This window comes from Dermochelys coriacea, chromosome 7 (assembly GCF_009764565.3).
Source record: "Dermochelys coriacea isolate rDerCor1 chromosome 7, rDerCor1.pri.v4, whole genome shotgun sequence".
NCBI classification, from domain to species: domain Eukaryota; kingdom Metazoa; phylum Chordata; order Testudines; family Dermochelyidae; genus Dermochelys; species Dermochelys coriacea.
The window spans coordinates 34,018,448-34,040,019 of NC_050074.1; the positions used below are offsets into that span (position 1 = coordinate 34,018,448).

Consider the following 21,572-nt stretch of genomic DNA (forward strand, 5'->3'; position numbering starts at 1 on the left):
TGACTCTGTTTGTCCATCCATCTCGGGGGAGGAGGCAGTTTGAAAATAAAAAGACACATGTCAGTGCCAGGTCTGCCCCGTCTACGAGGAACGCTACCCCCCAGACACCTGGACAGTGTCAAGGCAGGGGCAGCAACATTGCAAGAGCTGAGGGAGGGCGTAGGAACAAATACTCCCGCCATTACCCCTCACTGTCACTTTTCTCCTGCCAGGAGAGGGGTCGAGGCTGCCTTTGGGCCTAGTCCTAGCAGCTTGAGAGGCCCCATTAGGTCTCACTGTGAGCCAAGGCACGGCTACTTCCCCCCATCCTCCCCTTGCCCACAGTGTGGACTCTGATCCCCAACCCCACATGATCCATTGCTCCCTCACCACTATAAATACAAGTGACAGTGAGTCACTGACATCCACACCTGACACAGCAGAACCCTCCCCTTCCCAGCAGTGGGGGCAGCGCACCACCTGCCCCCCACCGTGGGATAGGGGCAGGGGGCTGCAGGAAGGTAGGAGTACCCTCCCACACCAGCGGTGGGATGCAGGGAGGCTCCGTGCACCTGCACATTCCCAAGATTCACTTCTGGTCCAGCAGTATTACTTGGGGGACAGGCTGAGTTAGATGGGGGACCACCCCTCCCCCATAAAGGAAAGCCAGAAGTGTGTGTGAGAGGAGGAGTCAGTCCCTCTAAGACAGGAAGGGGAGTAGGAAAGGATCAGGACAGCCAAAGTGTTTGGTCCCACGGTTGGGCCGGAGGCACCTAAATGTTCTGGAGAACTTGGTGACTGGACAGCTGCTCCCCTCCCCTCCCCTCCCCTCCTGGTCCATCCCCACCACCACCCCTACTGGAAGGGGCCTCTGAGCAGCAAGGGGTATGGGGCTGCAACACACAAACCTGTTCCCTAGCCCAAGGATTTGTCATTCAGAACCAGGAGCAAATATTGCTAGAAATTAGTCTATAAAGCAGCTCAGAGAAAGATAAGGGTAGTAGGGGCTAGGTACTCTCATGCCCCTGCCACCCCTATACTGTGGAAGGCTGGGGGTGGGGTGGTCGTGTCAGAACTCCCCTGTCTGCCCTTCACAGGGGAGACCAGCCCTGAGATACAGGGAGAAGGGTGGGGTACTGCTGGCTCAAGGCCTCATCCCTGCCTGGGCCTAGTGTGATGCCTGGGGGGCAGGGGGAGAGAAAAGGAGCATCATCCTTCACTCCAAGCCCCCCGCCGCACGGCATTATCGCAGGGAGATGCTCCAGTTGGCTCCGATGTTGACGCCAGGTTTGCGGAGAGTCAGGACAGAGGTCTCCGGCTCGTGCTGGAAATCCAGACGTGTCTCAGCCATGCCTGCAGGAGAGGAGGGGAGGGGGCAGGGTGGCCATTAGAAAAGAGAGCAGCCTAGAGCACTCTCCCCCACTCCACAACTTGGACCCAAGTCCCATAGGACATTTACTGCCAACCCCCATGACTGGACCAGGAAGCCCAGAGGGCCCTTGGCCCTGTGCCCCCACTCACCAGGCTGTCTGAGGAAGACGGCGGCTGGCTTCCCCGCTCCCAGGATCACCACCCGCTCAATCCAGGCTGGGCTCTCGAAGATGCCTTTGGAATCCGCTGATCTAGAAAAGGGGACAGAGCCTGCTGGATAGGGGGCAGAGCCAGGCTAGCACCAGCATGGAGGTAGGAAGGAACAGGGGCAGGCTAGTGTCATGGGGGTACCAGGTTGTCCAGGGTGGGCAGCACTTTAGGCCAGCACTGTATGTGGGGGGAAGGGAGGTTACCTGGCAGTCTGGGAGGGACTGTGGGCTGGGGCCATTCGGGAAAAGGGGGTGTCAGCATTGTGGTGGTCCAGCGTGGGTACCAGCCATCAAGGTGGGACAGGGTTGGATGGCAGCCAAGCGCTGTGTGTGTGTGTGTGTGTGTGGGAGGAGGGGGTGGAGGGAGGGAGTGCAGCAGCCGTACCAAGCCAGCACCATGTGGGTACCTGGCTGTCAGAGTGTTGCTGGCAAAGCTGAAGTGGCGGTGCAGGTATTGGGCCTTGATCTCGAAATTGTACGTGTGCCCATCGTCAATGAAAAGATCTCCTTCCGCTGTACCCTGTGTGGAGACAGAAGCTGGTAAATAGGGGCAGGGTTACTAGGAAACCCCCACCATGGGGCCCTGCATCACTCACCTGGGGGCTGAGGGCCACGTAGAGTGTGTAGGGGTCGTGGTACATGCAGTCCGATGAGCGGCGTACCCGCTCCTTCCGCGGCACAATGCTCCCGCCCCGCTGGTACACAGGGATCTGCAGGGAGAGGACTGGTAAGTGGCCCTAGCCAGGACTGGATCAAAGCCATGCCCCTGGAGGGGAAAGGCCCTGTGTCCCATTGCCCACACCCTAAGCCAGCCAGCCCCCCTACCCTGGAACTGGATCAGAGCCAGAGCCCCCTAGAAGGGAAGGCCCCATGTCCCATTCCTGAAAGGGGATGCCCCTCCATGACTCACACTGCTCATGGTGACAGGCACATAGAGCGTCTGGGGGGCATGGTGCTTCTGGTGTGAGTGGACACCATACCAAACCTGCCAAGAGAGGAGAGATTACAGGGGGTGTCAACAGCTAGCGCCCCATAGCTTTCAGCATCCCACTGCCCTTCCACAATGAGCCACCTCCCTCCTCACCTCTCCTTTGCCAGGCAGGTAGACCTGCACACCGTGGGCGCCCTGCTCCGTCACTGGATGGACCAGCAGTGCGTTACCTGGGGGGAGGACACAGCAAGGTCAGCATCAGTAAGGACATGGGGGGGAGGGGAGGGCAGCACTTACCCGCCAGCCAAGGATCCCCATGGGCTGGGCACTCACCGATCAGGAACTGGTCATCGATGCTGAAGGTGGTGATGTCATCAGAGTACTCCACCCAGAGCGGCCTGGAACAGAGCAGGGCATGAGGGGGACCACACCCTGACTTCCACAAGCCCCCCAAGCCCCTGCACTCTGTTATGAGCAGTGCCCCTGACCCGAGCCACCCCCATTACTCAGCAATGCTTCCCCCCAACTCTATCCCCAGCCATGCCCTCACCCCAAGAGGTCCCCCACTCTGTCCACAATGGTGCCTTCCCCAGTAGTGCCCCCCCTGCCACCAAGAGCTCACCAGCAGTGCCCCACCAACTCAGTCTCCAGTGGTGCTCCCACTCCATTCCCAGCCATGCCCCCGACCCAAGAGCCCCCCAACTACCTAGCCCAAGAGATCCCCCACTATCCAGCGATGCCCGTGCCTCAAGATCTCCATCCTCCAACTTCTGCTCACCTCATGACAGGCAGGCCAGAGCGGTAGCTGTGGTAGAAGGTTGTGTACCAGTAGGGCAGCAGGGCATAGCGCTGGCGGATGGCAGCACGGATCAGGGCTTTGTTCTCCTCCCCAAAAAGCCAGGGCTCACGCCGCACAGTGTCCAGGTGGGCATGGGCCCGGTAGAAGGGCTGGTAGGCGCCAACCTGGTACCAGCGCACCAGCAGCTCCGCATCCGGACTCTTGAAAAAGCCACCCACATCAGCTGCAGCAGGACAGAGAGGGACGAGGTGAGTGCCCGGCCTGACCCCAGGCCCCAATGTCCCCCACCAACCTTCCTCCTGCCCCCTAAGAGATGGGGCTGTGGAGAGAGAGCCCAATCTAACCCCAAAACTCCCCTGCCCCGCCCAGCACCAGAGGTGAAAGCTTGACCCTAAGCTCCGCAAGCCCCCAACCCACAGAGACAGTGCCATGCTAGGAGGTGACCAGTCTGACCCCAAATTGCCCCCCATCTCCCTGTCCTGCCAACCCCTAGCTCCCAGCCACAGCCTGGAAGAAGAGCGGCCAAGGCCAGCCCTTCCCACAGATAGCTGCGCCCCATGCACACACTCACCACCGCAGAAGGAGATGCCCACCAGGGCCAGGCTCAGGCACATGGGGATGGAGATCTTCATGTGGTCCCACTCGGCTGCATTGTCCCCCGTCCACACCGCGCCTGCGAGGGGGTAGACGCCAGAGAAAGGGGTGAGGACAGAGAAGTCCCCCTGTGCCCCCAACTGGTAAGGGGTTTACAAGACTCCCCTGATCATGGGATGTGCAGTCTGGTGCAACAAAAACACTCGTGCCAAGTCTTAAATGAAAGCCAGGCTCAGGCTGGTCATGGCTATTGGTGTGAAACGTTTGGAGATACGACATGAGGTACCTACGGAGACCGACCACACAGTCTGCCAGGCGATACCCAGGCAGAGCTGCCCAACAGCTTCCCACGATGCCAGGTACACATTCACCTGGCGTTTGGGTGGCATGTAAATGGAGCATTGTAAGCCAACGCCGCAGATGCATTGATTGCCTATGAAGTCAAGAGGGGGGAGGAATGTGAAATCAACAGGGAGGTGGGCACACTGCCACGGGGTGTGTCTGGGGACAGACAAGGAAATTAGGGGGATAAAAAGTGGCAAAAAGCCCCCGCTTTCCCCTGCACGTAGGAAGCAATTGGGCAATGCAATCACATTCATGAAAACAGGATCACAACCAGCCTTGGTTGAAAGGCTGCAAATGATATTCAGGGTGAGCGAAAGGGCTTTCACCAGATCAGCCTGCAACGTGTCTCAAGAAAGTGGGTGCTGCTTCTGGTTTGTGTGGGACCCTTTTGTTTCCATTATCCTAGCTCACAGTCTCAGTCCTGGGTCCCCTGAAAACCATCACAGCCTCTCCACTACCCCCGCAAGGGCACCTGGGGACAGAGCTCCACCCACCCACTCACCGTAGCGCTGAGAGCCGGCAAAGAAGGCACGGCTCAGCACAAAGGGGCGCTCAAGGCCCCCTGAACGCTGCTCCAATCCCTGTGCTGTCGCCATTTGCTGCCAGAGGGAAAAAGAGAGACCCTGTGAGGGTAACTGGCAGAGTCTGCCAACAGCTTTCCCCAACTGGGACTTCCACATTCCTTGGGGCAACCCCATCCCCCTGGGAGCCTACCATGGGGTTGCAATCCCCAACCCCAGGTGAGTGACACTCTCCCCCCACTGGGAACCCCCTTCATTGGGATCCCACCATAGGGGTGACTTCCCCATCCCTCTGAGCCATGGGCCAACCCTCCCCCACAAATATTTGAAGGCTCTTCCCTCCCCACACCACATAGAAGGTTGTGCAGGTGGCAGTGCCTGCCCCTCATCAGGTAGAAAGTTGTGCAAGTGGTAGTGCCCCCCAAGGGCTCCCCGCCCCCTTACCACGTAGAAGCCGTAGAGGTTGTGCAGGTCGCGGTGCTCCCAGCCGCCCTGGTGCAGAGCGTCTTTGTACATGGTCACCTCAGGGCCATTGAACACAGATGGCTCATTCATGTCATTCCAAATGTACAAGTTCTCCATGGAGGCCTGGGGACGGGGGGCAATGAGACACAGGCAGCACCTCAGTCCTCCTGCCCCACCTGGGAAAAGCTGCTGAGTCAAGGGACAGCTCAATGCTGGCCACCCAACCTGAACGTGGGGACAGCTCACTCCACAGCTCCACTCCCCGCCCGTAGCCCCACTTCCACCCTACCTCGTACTGGTCGTAGGAGAACATGCTGGCCCACCAGGTGCGCATCTCAGGGTTAGTGAAGTCGGGGTAGCCAGCCGAGCCTGGGGGGGGGGGCGGAAGGGGAGGATTAGTGACACCTCAGGGGCTCCACACCTAGCACTCTGCCTGGCACCTGCTCCTGGCCAGCCCCAGCCCCAGCCCCACCCCCACCCTGTCCCAGGCCACAGCCCTGCCCCCCATCCCAACAGCGCCCCCAGCTCACCTGGCCAGCACCAGCCTTCATAGTCACTGCCGTCCTTGGTCTTGACATAGAAGCCACGGGAGCGGATCTCATTGTGGACCTGGTACCCACTGTCCACCTTGATGTGTGGGTCCACAATGGACACCATCTGGGGAGAGGGGTCAGAGATTTGAACCAGGTACCCACACAGTCCGAGGGGGGGGGGGTCAGGTGGGGCAGGGCATTCCTTGCCATTCGGGCTGGGCTTATGGCCACGTACCCCTGCGGGGGCCTCACATAAGGCCTCCTGTCGGCAGCTGCCCCAGTGTCTCGAGGTGTTGGGGACATCTTCCCTTCTATCTCTTGGCTCAGGATGCTATAGGGCTGGGGGAACCGACTGAGGTCCCCAGGGAAGTAGGATTGGGGAGTGCAGGTGGGCGCTGGCAGGGTCGGGGAGGGGGCCATTGGTGGGCGCAGTGCAGGTGGGCGCTGAAGAAGTCGGGTTGGGGGGGTTGTCAGGTGGAGGGGGTGGGTGCCTTGCTGGGTGGGGGCCAAAGAAGTTGGGTCGGGAGAGTGCTGGTGGGGTCAGGTCTGGGGGGCATTGGTGGGCAGGCGCTGGCGGTGTAGGGTCAGGGGGATGTTGGTGGGCAGGCATCAGAGAAGTCAGGTTGGGGAGGGGCACGTTGATAGGCAGGCGCTGGAGAAGTCGTGTTGGGAAGGGGGGCGTGTTGATAGGCAGGCGCTGGAGAAGTTGTGTCGGGAGGGGGGTGTCACTGGTGGGCAGGCGCTGGAGAAGTCGGGTGAGGAGGGGGAAGGCATCAGTGGGTGGGTGCCAGAGAAGTCAGGTTGGGGGGGGCGCCGGCGGGGCTCTCACTTTGCGTCTCTTGGTGGCCAAGCGCTCCAGCATGTTGCGGGGCTGGGGGAACTTGTTGGGGTCCCAAGTGAAGTAGCGCTTGCCATCGGTGTGCTCGATGTCCAGCCAGATGACATCGCAGGGGATGTCGTGCATGTCGAAGCCGTCGTCCACTGCAGCCACGTCCTCCTCATCATTGTAGTTCCAGCGGCTCTGGTGATAGGCCATGGCAAAGAGCGGGGGTAGGGCCTGTGTACCTGGGGGAAATAGGAACAAATACATGGTGCACCCCACCCATCCCGTGGAGCCACCTTCCCCTCGCACCCAGCCCTGCTGACAGGGCTGTGCAGCGACTCCCTAGCCTGGCCTGACCCAGCCCTCCCCACCTGGACCCATCAGGGTCACGTAACCCCATCCCCGCTTCTCTGTCCCCATCAGGGCCAAGTAAACTCTCCTCTCCTCCTATACCCACCAGGGCCATGTATCCCCCTCTCCCCACCCATCAGGGCTGGGTAACCCCCGGGCCTGTACCCGTCAGGGCTGTGTACTGCCTGAAGACGTCAGTGGGCGCAGGCCCCAGCAGCAGAAAGACATCGATGATGCCGCTCTCCGACATCCAGCGCACGTCGGTCTGGGGGGTTTCGCCACCCCCCTGCATGTAATCCAGCATCTTCCCAAACAGCGTCTGCAGGGGGAGCTGTCAGCAATGGGGGGGAACGGAGTACTTGCTCCCTCACTGTCCCCCCTCCACCCCCCTCACTGCCCTCCACCCAAAGCCAGCCCCCATCCCCACACAGACCCCTCAGTACCCCACTGGAGCCAGCTTCCTTCCCCTCCGCTTGAAACTACCTCCACAAAGAGCTGTGCCCCCCCCCCCCCACACACACACATACTATCCCCTCCAGAGCCAGCCCCCCAGCAGACTATTTCTGAACCCCACCCTGCTAGCCCAGAAGGAGCCAGTACCCTCGTACCTTGCCAGCTGTGTTGGAGCTGATGTCAACCCAGGTCTCGGCGGCATTGAGCCAGAAGATACCCAGGGTGCGCTGGGTGTTGTGGGCCAGCAGGAGTGGCACGGAGCCATACAGCGCCATGGGGTTGTACAGTTCATATTGGAATACATCCAGGTTGTAGAGGCGGTACGGGTCACCTCCCCTGCGGGGACACATCAGGTCACTGCCCTGCTCTGCCCCGCCCCTTCCCAATCCTGAGAGGAACAGCACCCCCTCCCCCAACAGTCCCTCAGCCTCCCCTTCCCTCAGCCCCAACAGAGGCAGCACCTCCGCATCCCCCATGGGCCCAGACAGGAAGAGAGCCTCCCCGCAGTGCCAACGGGCCCCCTCCTCACTCGGTGGTGCGCAGGCGCAGGTGGTCGGCGTGCTCCGGAATCCCATAGACATGCTCAAAGCCAGGCAGTGAGAAATCCAGCCCCACCGAGGTCGGCCCTGGAATGAAGGGGTCATGATAACGCTGCAGCTCTCAGCAGCCCATGGAGTCCGGGGCAGCACGGCACCGCCAGGACCTGCCCATAAAGGGGCCCCCTCGCCCCAGCACCGTGCCCCCATGCTGGCTGTGCAGGCTGGGGTCCAGCAACACTCCCACTGCCAGCCACACCACAGCAAAAGACTCTAGGGGGCAAGGTAGGCAGGGGCACTGGTCTTCCCCACAACCAATGGGCCTGCCTAGCCCAGTAACCTCCCAGCTCCAGGTCAGAGCAACGGGCCCGTCTAACCCAGTAACCCCCAACACTGCTCTGGGTCAGAGCAATGGGCCTATCTAGCCCAGTTAACCCACCTCCCGATCAGAGCAATGGGCCCATCTAGCCCAGTAACCCCATTGCTCCAGATTGGAGCAATGAGCCCGTCCAGCCCAGTAACCCCCCCCACTCCAGATTGGAGCAATGAGCCCATCTAGCCCCACGTGGCCCCTCACCATTGGGCTTGCTGTCCGTGTGGGTCTTGAATGTCTCTTCCCAGGAACCCAGCTCCTCTTCAGCCCGGTCTGGCCTGTCCGACACTTCCTCTGACTGAGAGGGATGGAAGTTAGACAAGGGAGCTGCTGGGATGAGTATGGGTGCCCCCAAACCCCCATTCACACCCATGGGGCACAGTTCTACAGGAGCAGGCCACGCCCCACATGCATGGGGCACATCAGACAAGGCCTCTACGTGCCTTTCCACACAGCTGCTGCTCAGCCACTCCCACAGAGGCTCTACCCCCCCGCATACAAGTCCTCCCCACCACAGCCCCCCAAATCTCTGCACAGGGCCCCCACCCCCTGCTCCACACAAGTCCCCTTCTCTCGCACATACCTTTGCGCTCTTCTCACTGGACTCCTCGTCCCCAGGCACAGCTGGCTCTGGTTCCTTCCCCGCTGCCCCAGCCTCTGGGGCTGGCTCCTTTGGCTCCTCCCTGAAAAAGGCAGAGGGAAGAACAGCTGGCTCAGCGCCTGCCCCGGGGTACCACCAGGACACGGCAGCACCAGGGATGACACCCCAAGCTGGGCACAGCAGCATCTCCAGGGTGGGCAGGCACGCACCGTTAGTCTCTAAAAGCAGGAACCACTCACACACAGGCTGGCACCAGGTTAGCGGGGACGGGGGGCGAGAGGGGACAGCCCAGCCCAGATGCTACCAGACCCTACAGGGAGCCCTCCCGATCTGACTCTTTCCCTCTGGGCAGAGCCTTCCCCCTATGCCCGGGAGGGTGCTGCCCCCACCCCTACTGCTCCACAGTCCAGGGGGTTGGGTCCCCCATGCTAACACACTCGGGAGCAGGTCTCATTGCCCAAAGGGAGAGCAAGCATCCCAGCCACTGGCAGGGTCCTATGGAGCTGCAGGGCTGGGGCGGCTACAGAGAGAGGGGGCAGAGACTGGTGTAAAGGAGGTTCAGAGAGTCTCAGATTGGGGCTACAATACCACTGCGGAGGAGAGGACAGTGCCAGGTGTCTCGCAGCTCCAGGGTGGCCCCTTCCCTGCCAGCTTTCATTGGAAGGCTGGATTCAGTCTGAGAGGGGCAAGGCTGGGCTCGGCTCACCTGTCCCTGCACCAGCCACTCCCCCTGCATGGCGTCTGGGGCAGGGCACAGCCCCTCTCCCCACCTGATCCCCATTCCTTCCTTCCCCAGGAGACAAAGCCCCTTCCTCCCCCACCCCACTGCCCTGCCTGGCCCCCAGGGGGACAAAGCCCCTCCCCAACCTGGCCTCTTGGGAGGAAACAACCCATAAACAGATTCTACCTGTCCAAGTCCACACAGCCCCCATGTCACCCTCCCATAGCTTCTGCAGGTGGCTACCCAGGCAGGCCGCTGCCCTGAGCAGCTAGGGGGTCCCATGCACCTACCAGCTCCCTCCCTGTGTGTGTCTTGCCTGCCTGGCACAGCCTGCCACTGGGGCAGGGATTAAGTCACTGAGGGTCTGGGGAGTGCTTGGAGGAAGCAACCCTCCGGGCAATGAGGCAGGGGGTGAACACCACCCCCTTAGGACTAGAGGAGAAGGAAGCATCAGCCCCAGGGCTCCCCAAATCTAGACATGGTGGAGGAGGAGGAAGGGATCTGCCCCAGGGCTCCCCAGCTGTAGTACTACAGCCCCCGGCTACGGGTGGGTTGTGGGGGTCAGAGACAGTAGCAGAAGCTGTGGATTTACCTATGGAAAAGGCTCTTGATCTTATCCCACAAGCTACCGACCGAGCTACTAACTTTATCCGAGAAACTGGGGCCGGGGGAGGCACAATCAACAAAACAGAAACAGCGAGAGTCAGTGCATGGAATTCCAGACACAGAGATCCCCGCCCCCCCTTCATCTGCCCCTCACCAGGCCCTGCACCCCCAGGAGCACAACAGATGCAGCAGGGACTGTTCCCCCTCCCAGCTGTGCCTCCCAACAGAGTCACAGCAAGGGGTCGGGTCCCAGCCCCTGCCCGCTTCAGCCCCCAGCAACCAGCCCCGGGAACCAGCCCCCAACCATGGTCTCCAGAGGGAAGAAATCGAGGGGTTTCGGCTGTTCACCAACAGCTTGAACATGGACCATGCCTCACTACAGCGCCGCCCCGCTGGGAGAGGCCAGGGCTGGAGTAGCTGGGAGCTCCCCCTGCAGCCAGCCCCCTGGCCCAGCCCCCTATATGCCCCTGCCGGGAGAGGCTTGGACTGAGCACAATAAGCTGAATGGGAGCTGGTCACCCCTCAGGGATCAGAACCCCGGTGGCTCTCAGGGACGCAGCCCCACCTGCAGGGAGGCACTCACAGCTGCCAGGGATATGGGCTGGACAGGCCCAGAGCTCCCCTCCCCCTAGTACTCACGAGTCCTTCCGGTGCCGCAGGTGCTCAAAGTGCAGCAGCCCACGGGGGTTGACGCTCAGCACCAGCTCCCGCCCCTGCAGCAGGTCCATGCGGAATGGCTTCCCTGTCAGGATCAGCTTGTGTCCAGAGTCGCCCAGTGAGAGCTCCACGCTGTTCTCATCCCGGCCCGTCACCTCCAGCCTGGGGGGCAGCAGAGAGCGGATGGAGGACAGAGATATGGATGGGGGACACAACTAGGCTGCAGGGCCAGAGCCATGGGAAAACCCCCTACCCATCCCCCCTCATCTGCTTACCCACGGACCACAGCTGGAAGAGCAGGCCCAAGGGTCCCCCGCTGTTAGCCCCATAACTCCCCCAAGCACAGCAAAGGAAGCCCCCTCCCTGCCAGGCCTCTTACCAGGTGGTGGGTGGGTCGTGCACCAGCACATCGGGCACCTCGTACCGTGGGCGCAACGGACTCAGTTCATTGATCTTGATGCGCGTCATGTTCCCCTGCAGCCCACACAGCTCCAGCAGGAGTGGGACCTGGGGAGAATTAGTGTCAGCCTCACACCAGTCCCAAGGCCTCCCCTCCCCCAGCATCCTCCACCAGGGAACACGCCAGCCTCCCTGGCCAGAGGGAACCTTGGGAATCACTTTGAAGAACTGGGGAGCCGTGCATCATCCTGCTGTGCAGAGGGGGGAAGGGCACTGCTGGGAACAGAACCCAGGTGTCCTGGCTCCCAGCCCTCCTGCTCCAACCCACTGGCCCCCACTTCCCTCCCAACACTGGGAATAGAACCTAGGAGTCCTAGCTGCCAGCCCCCTTGCCTCATTAGACCCCACTTCCCTCCCAGAGCTGGAGACAGAACCCAGGAGCAGTAGTTAGTCCTAAATCTGAAGGTACCATAATGACAATAAAATACTGATTTTCTTACACAAGAATTATTAAATGAATTCACGTTTTCTTTGTATTCTGCACATCTAGTGCTGCAATCCATGGCTAAACAAGGCCGGGCAGTTTATCCGAAGTGATGTGTCCAGATTAAAAACAACATATCCAGACACACACACATTTATAATGGGCGGGTGCCAAACCCATGCTGATTGGAGGGAACTGAATTGAGAGGCGTCCCGGGGACTCCAGAGAGGTCTGGCTGCATGTCCTGGCTGCTCTAGGGTTACCCTGCTTGAGTCCTTTCCAACAAGGTTCCTGCCAACCTCTCCACTGCAGCTCATCTGGCCACCCTAGTCCCTGCTCAGTAACCAGCCATGGCCTCGGCAGCCTTTAGTCTCCAGCTCTAATGCCATCCCCCCCGGACTCACCCACATTGCGTCCTGCCCATTCCAGGGCACACGGACCCCTCCCCGCACACACACACACCCTGGCCCCAGAGCTGAGCTGCCCAGATGCAGCAGCTCATGTGACCTGGCCAGAAAAGACCCATCGAGCCCCTGCCCCAGAGGGTGAGGCTCATCATGGCAGTGTCTGGCTGCGCTAGACACTGCCACTCGCTCTGGCCCAGCAGGACCATGCACGCAACATGCTGCTCATCATTGGTGAGAGTGTCCTGAAGCAGCATGGAGGCTCAGGGACCAAGTCCCCTTACGGCTCGACTACAACACTGCTGCTGCGGCTGAGCAGTACCAGAACAGCTTCCAGTGTGACGTCACCACTGCCAAGAAATCCTGACTCCCAGCCTCTGCTCTCATCACACCCAGGACCCGCATTTCAGGGCTTAGCCACAGGCCTCTCGAGCCCCCACCCCGAGCTGGGCCCCTCACCTTGTTCACTTCATTGACAAGCTGCAGTTTCATGGAGTCCTGGCTGAGCTGGAGCGACTCCAGCAGTGCTCGGTAAGGGGAGCTCCCGGGCTTCACACTCCTCTGGCGCCTGGGGACAAGGGGGAGGGTTAGAGAAGCCAGCGCCAGGTGCAGCCTCCAGGCGAGCAGCTCAGCCTGGCTCCCTTCTCTCCAGATCCCAGCACCAGCACAGCGTGTTTGTGTCTCTGCTCCCTGCCCTGGGGAGAGAAGCCAGCATGGGAGCTGCACAACAGCCCACCCTCAATGAAAACCCAATGCCAGTGCAAGGGGAAGAGGCCAGAGAGCAGCAGCTCCTGGTCCTGCGTGGGGGCCATGATCCTCCCAGCCCTCGCTGTTCCCCTTTGCTTGGTTCAGCCCCACACCCCTGCCCTGCTACTCACTTGCAGAAGGAGCTCTGCTCACATGTCTTGAAGTTGCTCCTGTCCACAGCAAAAGCAGCAGCGAGGCAAAGGGCCATCCAGACGAGAGCTGCCATCCCCAGCCTAAAAGAAAGCCGGGGTGAGAGGAATGCAAGCTCTGGGGAATGCCCTGCCCAGCCCTGTGCGTGGGTTTCCCAGAGGGGGAAGCACTGGTTTCAGGGTATCCAGCATCTGTGCTGAGCCAGGGACAGCATTGGTCCCTCGCTAGGGTCAACACCTGTCGGGGGGGGGGGAATGGGGCTGGGGGGATTAATGCATCTGCATCAGAGTTAATCCCAGTGCCACGAGAGGAGAGAGAGCACTACCCCCATTACATGGGCAACATGGGTTTCAGGGGGCAGTTCAGCACAGGTCCTGCCCTAGGGGCACTTCTGACACTTGGCACTCAGGACAGGGCAAATATGGCTGGCAGACCCCCTCATCCTGCCAGACCCTTGGGAGAAGCCCAGTTTCCCCTTCCCAGGGCAGATGCCCCAGGTAAGCCAGATGAGTCATGGGACTCATTAAAGGGCCTGCTATTGGGTCCTTCTGCCCCACAGGCCCCTCTGACATGCAGGGAAGGGGCACTGGGAGAGGTTCTACCTGGCAGGGGCAGCTCCTGATGCAGTGGGGTGGAGGGGGTGAAGGGCAGAGCGAAGGGTAGCTTCCTGCAGGAAGAGCTTGCAACACAGGCCACAGGGCCATGTGAACAGGGTTTGTTGCTCAGTGCCAGCCAGCCATCCTCTTAGAGCATGAACTCTTCCCCCATGCACCAGGGCAAATCCCAGCGCTCGCCGGGCTAGGCTCAGACCTCTGCCACCAGCACCTGGGTTTCACAGCCCTGCGGGTCTGGACTGAAGGGCCTCAGCAGAACTGTGCATGAAGAGCCCAGTGCTGGGGCTGCAGGACAGGACTGAGGGGCACTGGCACAGGTAGGGGCCAGGGAAGGGCTCTGGCCACACTACACCCCTGGAGCCCTAATATTGAGCCTCCTGACACCAGGGCTAGAGCGCTGGGGATGCGTGGGAAGGGGCTGGTGTTTGGGGGGTCTCTAGGGGTGGCCAAGTAGAGGGTATGGGGGGGCCTCTGGGACAGGAACAAAGAGGAGGGAGCTTAGGGAGGGGCTGGTATTGGGGGGCTCTAGGATGGGGACGGAACAGAGGGTGCTTAGGGAGGGGGAGGAGTTGGTATCTGGCGGGGGGACCCTGAGCCGGGCGGAGAATGGGGGAGGGGCTGATATTTGAGGGGGTGGGGAGCAGGAGGGCTGGGGGCGGACTCCGTTGGGATTCGGGGTTCTGGGTAGCGGGTCCCCCCGCCGGCCCCAGCTCTCACCTCTCCGGTGCCGCCGCCATCTTGGATCGAGTCTGACTCTGACCCCGCCCCCGCCCCCGCCAACACAGCTCGGTTCCCCATTGGCCCGGCGCGGCCTGAGCCCCGCCTCCACCTCCCCGCTCGCCCGCCAGCCTCGTTGCTAAATTATTCATGAGAGCCCCGCCCCTCTCTGAATATTAATGAGCGTCGGGCCCCAGGCCAAGGCGACGCTCAGCGGCGGCTGCTCACGCGCAGGGGGCGCCCGGGCTCGGCCAGCGGGGTCCCCTGCCCTGGCGAAGGGATCCCGGCTCTGCCCCAGCCGCGCCGGGCTCTGCTCAGTCCTGCCTGAGCGCGGTGGGGCCGCGCAGCGCCGGCCACGGGTCCTGCGCTCCGGCAGCGCTTGGCCAGCCGGGCGGGCTGCCGCTTCCGCAGGGTCACCGGCACGGGGACAGACCCCCGGCTCCGCGGCGGGGCACGGCTGGCTGGAGCCCCCAGGGCCCAGCCATGCGGGGGAGGAGGGGGTCCGCGCAGGCAGCGGGAGCAGAAGTTACAGCTCCCCCGTGACCTAGACACACGGGGGCGGAGCTCAGGGGCAGGCAACAGACATGGCTCAGTCATAGCGGGAGGAGGGGGCTTCCGGTGCCAGCCATGGCGTGGCACACACTCCCCCACCTACCTCGCCCCATGCCTACCCCCCCCCACCCTGCGATCACCCAGCCAGTGCAAAGCAGAGCTGGGAACGGAACCCAGGCATCCTGCCCCCCCCCACTCCCATCACATCTTCTGCTGGCAACACATCCAGTCACACCCCTAACCCACTCATGCCCAGTCCGCGTGCACACCTCTCCCGCACACAGAGGCTCCAACATGTCTCCCCTCCTCTGCTACAACTTCCTCAACCCTCAAGGTGCGGGTGCTGGGGACTACCCTCCCACACACCCCCAACACCAACTGCAGGGGCAAGATTCCCTTCTCAGTCTTTATTTTGAAAAGGAAAAGAAATGGGCAAAGACGACAGCAGATTGAGCTGGGGTTTGTGTCCCCAGCATGGGACCCTCTTGGCCCTCTGAATAGCAGGGGTCTTCAGACAATTCTTGTTCCATTGATCCCAAAGCAGGATGTGGTTGCGGGCCAGAACAATAGAAAGATGGTGGCCCGGAGGCTGATTGACCCAGGCTGCCCCAGCACACAGCCTCTCCTACACAGAGCGGAGCCCATCCAACAGTGGTAGATGGAGGTGGAGGCTGGTTTTGGCCCCCAGGTGTCTACCCTCTATTAAGGCCCCCTTGTCCAGCAGCTCTAAAAACAGAGCAGGAGCAGAATCCACCCAGGCCCAGCTCAGCAGCACCAGGGAGTAGAGAAGAAGCTAGACTGGAGCAGAAGTACTGAACACATCTGCATCCCCCACTTCCCACCCCAGCCAGTTTCTCTAGCTGGGTCCCAAGGCAGAGACCCTGCTGTAATCCCCCAACAGGGGGTGAGGAGACAAGAGCCCAGCAGCCTGGGAGCATTTGCAGTGAGCTGATGTGGCCCTGGGACATGCTGAGCATGCTCAGTGCCTTATTGTGGGTGGTACAGGGCCATTCACTACCCCAGGGCAGCCCAAACCTGGGCCATCAAGCCCCCTGGAACCAGAAACAAAAGCTCCCAGTCCCTGAGAGAAACTGTCAAGGGGGTGAAATTTCCCCCGTGCCAATTGTGCCAGCTCCTGTCTGCAGCTCCAGGGACTGGGTGGGAGGTGCCGAGACCCCCTCACTGAACTCTGGGAGAATTTTACAGTTATTCTTAATTAGTTTAAAAAAAAAAAGAAAAAAAAAGAGTCAAATTTCCCATCCCCCCCACTCAAGCAGTCACTGCAGTGTCCTAGGAGTGGGGCAGGAGCTAAGTCTGGGACTGACCTAAGATGGCAGGGGTGGCTGTGTCCTGGGAGGTGGGGGGAGTCCAGGACTGTCTTAAGATGGGGGGCAGCGCTAGGTCTGGAAGCGCCCTGACAGCAGCCCCAGGCGGTCGATGTTCTTGTGCAGCACACTGTGCAGCACGCAGAGGTACTTCCCAACATCGCAGTCACGGGAGAAGTCGCGGAAGAAGAGCCCCTTGTCGGCCTGGAAGGTGAACTTCTGGGGGAGGGGGCTGTTGTCCCGCATGTAGTCCCAGACGCTCAGCAGCAGCAGATGCACCTCGAAGGGCACCAGCTGGTGGAAGATCTCGTGCATGTTGCCTAGCACAGGCGGCAGCAGGGAGCCCTCGGCCATGCAGGCCACCAGGGTGCAGGAGGCGTGCAGGTGCCATGGCGAGCTGGTGGTGTCACCGTGGCGTGAGGCCTCCCAGTGGGCCATGAGGGTGGCTAGCAGGCCGCGCAACAGCACAGAGCAGTAGCACAGGGCTGGGGGGCCGGCTGCCACCAGCCTCAGCAGCTGGAAGAGCAGTGGGTTGTCGCGGAAGCGCCGGCAAATCTGGATGTCGCGCTCCACTGTGCTGCGGGTGTGCTCCTCGGGCGGCCAGCCCAGCTCACTGTTGGTGACGTCTGGGCAGATGCTCTCCACCAACACCACAGCCACTGCCTTGGCTGCCTCGGGGTTGGCAGCCGCCGTGTAGGCTGGGGGTTCAGGCGCACCACAGCGCCCGCCTCGGCAGCAGCGCAGCAGCACGCTGAGGAAATTCTGGACATTGCGCACAATCTCCTCAGGCTCCTGCCGCCGGGCAGGCTGGGGCGGCTTCAGCCCACGCCCAATCACCCCGGCGTGGAATACTGACCACACGCTGCCAGAGAAGTTGACGGCAGTCGTGAAGCGCCGGTTGATGTCCAACAGGGAGATCCTGGTGCCTTCCAGACTGGCGTCATCCCCAGCAGGCGGCTCAGCCAGGCCTCCAAAGAGCTCGGCATTCCCTGGGTGCAGGGCTCCCTCTACCAGCTGCTGCAGGATGGCCTTCATGGCAGCTGGAGAGGCCCCACTAAGATGGGAGAGCAGCCGGGTGCTGTAGCTGATGCCCGTGGGGCACTGGCGGTGCAGCACCAGGAAGAACTGGTGCACAGCTGAGCGGATGATGACAAGCAGGTGAGCTGGCCGGATGGCCCGGGGCAAGGGGCAGACAGAGAGCAGCAGGGAGGCAGCCTCAGCCACTTCAGGATTGCGATGCAGCAGCAGCTGCCCGAGGTCGTAGAGGTGCAGAGAGAGGACAGGCCCTAGCTGGACGCTCATGGAGGCAGGGCCCTCCCCCTCCCACTGCACAATCAGCGCCAGGTTGTTGAACAGCTGCACCATGTGCTGCTCCGACAGCCCCCCCATGTGGATCTGGCACACGCACTTCTTGACAGTGGTTGGCAGCAGGTCGCTCATACAGGAGCTCAGCACAGCATAAAGCTGCGTGGCCAGGCCCAGTTCCTCCTGGCTCCGGGCCAGCGTCAGCAGGTAGAAGAGGGCATCAGTGGCACAGCTGGGGGTGCAGTAGACCGAGAGGAGCCCCAGCAGCTGGTGCTGCCACAGGAAGCGCTTGCGCTCTAGCCGCAGTGTCTCCATGCACAGCTCCCGCACGTGGCCCTTCAGCTCATCCAGGAAGGGCACAGCCCGGGGCGGGGCGTCCCCCAGGCTGGCCGAGCCCCGGTTGTATACCAGCTTCTGGAGGTTGAGCAGCAACAGCTGGATGATGCGGTCACAGGCCTCGCGCACGCTGTCATGGACAGCCAGCCCTGGTGTGGTGATGACTGAGGCTGGCATGGCCGTGTTGACCAGGAACTGCAGGATACGGTAAGCCCCTGCTGACGTCTGGCAGATGAGATGCACCACGATGCTTACCATGTTCTCCAGGTCCTCACGGGGCAGTGCAGCGAAGTGCTGGTGCAGCTGGCTCAGCACGCTCGGCTTGAGGGAGTCCACCAGCTCAGAGGAGATGGTTCCCAGCAGCATGGGCGACATGACGGCCAGCTGCAGCAAGAAGGGCACCGTAGCTTTCTGCTGCTGGTCACGCACAGGTCCCAGGCTCTCATGGAACATCCGCAGCAGCTCCTGCTTGATGCTGTCTGAGTGGCGCGAGGCCAGGTGGCCCAGGATGCCCACCACCGAGGCAATCTTGGGCACCCGCTTGTCAGCAGCAGTGGGGAAGAGCAGGTCGACAGGGGCTGCCCCATGGACGCAGAAGTCCTTGAGACCGCAGGAGAGGACGCGGCTGATGATGGTGTTGGGGAAAGAGGAGCCAATGTGAGCCACCACCCAGTCGAAGTGCGGAGAATGCTGCACTGAGGTGTCCAGCAGGGCATCCACACAGGCATCGGGGCAGGTGCTGATCATGGAGGACAGGCATTGGGTGTAGATGTCCATCAGCGTCCGAGTGGCCTTGCACGACATCCACAGCTGCAGCAGCTCATTGAGGCTGGAGGCATGGGGCACACCATGCCGCCCTGCATACTTGCTGCTCAGCTGCCCCATCAGGTCAATGGACCAGGCTGAGACCACAGGTGCCCAGGCCTTGGGGTTCATGCGGACAAACTCAGACAGCACATTCTGGATCTCCTGCACAACGTCGTCCAGGTTGGGCCCCTGAGCCCGCCTGGTGCCCAGCCCTCCCTCACTGCTCTCCAGCTCCAACAGGTAGGTGCAGACATACTCATCAAAGACATTGCGCAGATGGTCCAGCACGGCGCTGCGTGCAGGTGGCAGGCTGCGCAGCAGCAGGATGGCACAGCGGGCATGTTCCTTGATGGTCAGCTTGTTACCATGCACAGGGTCCACACCACTCAGAAAGGCTTTGATTTCCTGGGCCAGCTCCTGGGAACTGTGAGCAAGAGGGGGAAGCATAGATACTTCAGGCTGCAAGCAGGGATGTATGTTCCAACATCCCCTGAGGCCTGGATCCCAAGTCTCCTCACCATCATCCTCATCACTAGCCCTCATGCTATCGGCGGGCGAGGGGGCGGGAGAGAGCAGGCCCAAGGATTCTGGAGTGGCTGCCAGTCATTCATCCATCCTATGAAGGGGTCGCCAGCCTGCAGTTTCCTTTTTCATGCAGTAGGGAGTCCATTATAACATGGATGATAACCTACAACCCACTGGGGCTGGGCTTTTAACCTTACTCCCCCAACACCCCAAAGACATCAAGCAGCACCTGATGTCTCAGGAGAGAGCTGACCTATAAAGCTGTCATGGCCTCCAGGACTTAGAGAAGAAGGGGATTTCAGGAAGGGACTGTGATCAGTCCCTACCTCGTAGGGAGGTACCTACTTGGGGCAGTTGGGTGGCCTGATCACAAGGGTGTGTGCCTCCAAAACCTGGAGAAAGGGGAATTTCCTGCTTGGGAGGTCCCTGCCAAGCAGCAGAAGGGTCCTGGGGCCTCTGGCTGGGGATCAGATTCCCAGGGTAGAAGTAGGGATTATGGGGTGAAGGAGGCTGGGGGGATTTCTTGGTGGGCAGCTGGAGAGAAAGGATCCCTGTTCCTAGGAGTGGGATCTGGTCAGGGAGGGGCATGGGGAAGGAAGAAGATTAATGGGCTCAAGAGCCCCCTGGAGAGTTCCCCATGGGGGGCTTTCCCAGGGAAGGCAGGGTCCTAGTGGGAGGTTCCTGTGGGAGGGGTTGTGGCTCTGGGGGTTTCCCCATGGACGTCCCTGTTCCTGGGGTTCCCAGTGAGAAGACCCTGCCCCGGGGGGAGGGGCTGTGGGGCTCGAAAGGGGGGTTCCCAGTGAAAGGTCCCTGCCCAGGCGGAGGGGCTGTGGGGCAGGGTTCCCAGGGAGAAGTCCCTGCCTAGGGGCGAGGGGTTGTGGGGCTCAAGGACCCAGGGCCGGGGGTTCCCAGCCGGAGGTCTGCTGGGGGGCTCCCGGTACCTGAGCGGCGGGTGGGCCCCGTGGGCCGGGTTCTGGAGCGGCCCTGGCGGCGCCGCCCCCGGGGGGTCGCACAGCGCGGACATCCCGGGCCGGGGGGTCCCGCGGGCAGCACTCAGGCTTACTCCGCGCCTGCACACTGGGGAGGGTGTCACAGCGAAACGGCCCCTCTCGCACCCGGTGCCCGATATGAAGGTTCCTGCCCCAGTACATTGTTGAGATGGTGGAGCTCGGGCCAGGGAGGGTGCGAGGTTGGTGGAAATGTGCTACGTGCGGCGTCTCACTGGGGAATGGATTTGGGAATCAGGCTGAGTGATTGGGTGCTGATCTGGGGGCCAGACTACAGGGAGATATCAGCTGGGGGGATTTGGGGGCTTGGTTGGTGGATCCTCTATTGGAGATTTGCCAAGTTCTGAATTGTGGGGAGGAGGGAGACTGTGAGGTTGGTGGTGATTTGGGGTCTGCGCTGGAGAGAGAGAGAGAGATCTTACCTGGGGCAGGTGGATTTGATCTGGGATAAAGAAATCCAGGCTGGGGGCATCTAGGCCGCCTTAGGTTCCCATGAAAAAGGGTTTCACTTTTGCGTGGCTCCCCCAGCACAGGAGGGTTTGTTACAGTTTGTACCAAACACTAGTGCTAGGTCTGGAGCAAGGCTAGAACTGAGGGACAGCCTGGATCCCCAAGATAACAATATCTCCCTCCAGCCACTGCAACCCCCCAGCACTCAGTGCTGGGACAGCCATTGTAGGTCCCTCCCAGCCTTAGTCCCCTCAGGACAGCATTGCCAACTGCCTGCCCTCCTGATTGGGACAGTAAGGTCACACCTATCCCTAGAGCCCTGCAAATCTGCAGCTATCTGCTTTAGGTCCAGAGATACTGTATCTGCATCCATGGATGTGGTTGTATGGTTTGCCATCTTTGTGGATCCAAATTTTTGTATCCATGCAGGGGTCTATTTATCCCCCTGTCACCCACAGAAACCTTGTCAGTGACTAACGAAAGCAGGAGCAGGGCTGGGGTTTTGAGCTGGCTGATGTGGCCCCTCCAGGCCAGCATCCTGCCTCATTCATGCACCACTAGCGATCCACCAGTCTCTTGCCTCCAGCAGCAAGATCCCTGTTGATTTAGTGCATAGCATGCTGCACCCACTGGGCAGTCCTGCCCATAGGCTTAGAGGGGAACATCTTAGCACTGCCCTGACCCAGTTTGATGCTGTTAGTAGCAATAATACATCCGGCCCCTTTTCCCCAGGTGTGATATCCAGCTTCAGTCACGCATCCCTACCACCTCATACAGACTGTGCAGTCCAGCAGTAGCTGTAAGATAGGAGCTTCCTTGGCCTCTTCCCACAGTTTCTTCTGACGCTTCACTCCCCACAAGTGTATGATCTGAAGGGATCCC

At 61.0% G+C, this 21,572-nt stretch overlaps 2 protein-coding genes across 4 annotated transcripts; both read right to left on the reverse strand.

Annotated features, from left to right (window-relative positions):
• Nucleotides 1–437: 437 nt before the first annotated feature.
• GANAB (glucosidase II alpha subunit) lies at nucleotides 438–14,503 on the reverse strand. 3 transcript variants are annotated; one of them, XM_038410098.2, is made up of 25 exons: nucleotides 14,384–14,501; nucleotides 13,034–13,135; nucleotides 12,615–12,723; nucleotides 11,248–11,375; nucleotides 10,851–11,030; nucleotides 10,198–10,263; nucleotides 8,867–8,966; nucleotides 8,488–8,581; nucleotides 7,904–8,000; nucleotides 7,530–7,710; nucleotides 7,087–7,240; nucleotides 6,577–6,812; nucleotides 5,745–5,871; nucleotides 5,504–5,583; nucleotides 5,194–5,337; nucleotides 4,731–4,827; nucleotides 3,861–3,962; nucleotides 3,269–3,512; nucleotides 2,824–2,888; nucleotides 2,644–2,720; nucleotides 2,470–2,544; nucleotides 2,156–2,269; nucleotides 1,967–2,079; nucleotides 1,501–1,601; nucleotides 438–1,332 (listed from the first exon to the last, which is right to left on the reverse strand). In XM_038410098.2, exons 1-25 carry the CDS (start codon nucleotides 14,401–14,403, stop codon nucleotides 1,223–1,225), a joined length of 2,916 nt encoding a protein of 971 aa, XP_038266026.1. In that variant the 5' UTR covers nucleotides 14,404–14,501; the 3' UTR covers nucleotides 438–1,222. The 3 variants fall into 3 exon arrangements, with proteins under 3 accessions (XP_038266026.1, XP_038266028.1, XP_038266030.1); XM_038410100.2 differs by lacking the exon at nucleotides 14,384–14,501 and adding an exon at nucleotides 13,655–13,792; XM_038410102.2 differs by lacking the exon at nucleotides 10,198–10,263 and having other exon boundaries at nucleotides 14,384–14,503.
• Nucleotides 14,504–14,557: 54 nt separating this feature from the next.
• INTS5 (integrator complex subunit 5) lies at nucleotides 14,558–20,909 on the reverse strand. The gene is made up of 2 exons (XM_038410101.2): nucleotides 20,175–20,909; nucleotides 14,558–19,132 (listed from the first exon to the last, which is right to left on the reverse strand). The coding sequence occupies exons 1-2, from the start codon at nucleotides 20,255–20,257 to the stop codon at nucleotides 16,333–16,335; spliced, it is 2,883 nt and encodes a 960-aa protein (XP_038266029.1). The 5' UTR covers nucleotides 20,258–20,909; the 3' UTR covers nucleotides 14,558–16,332.
• Between the last annotated feature and the right edge of the window lie 663 nt (nucleotides 20,910–21,572).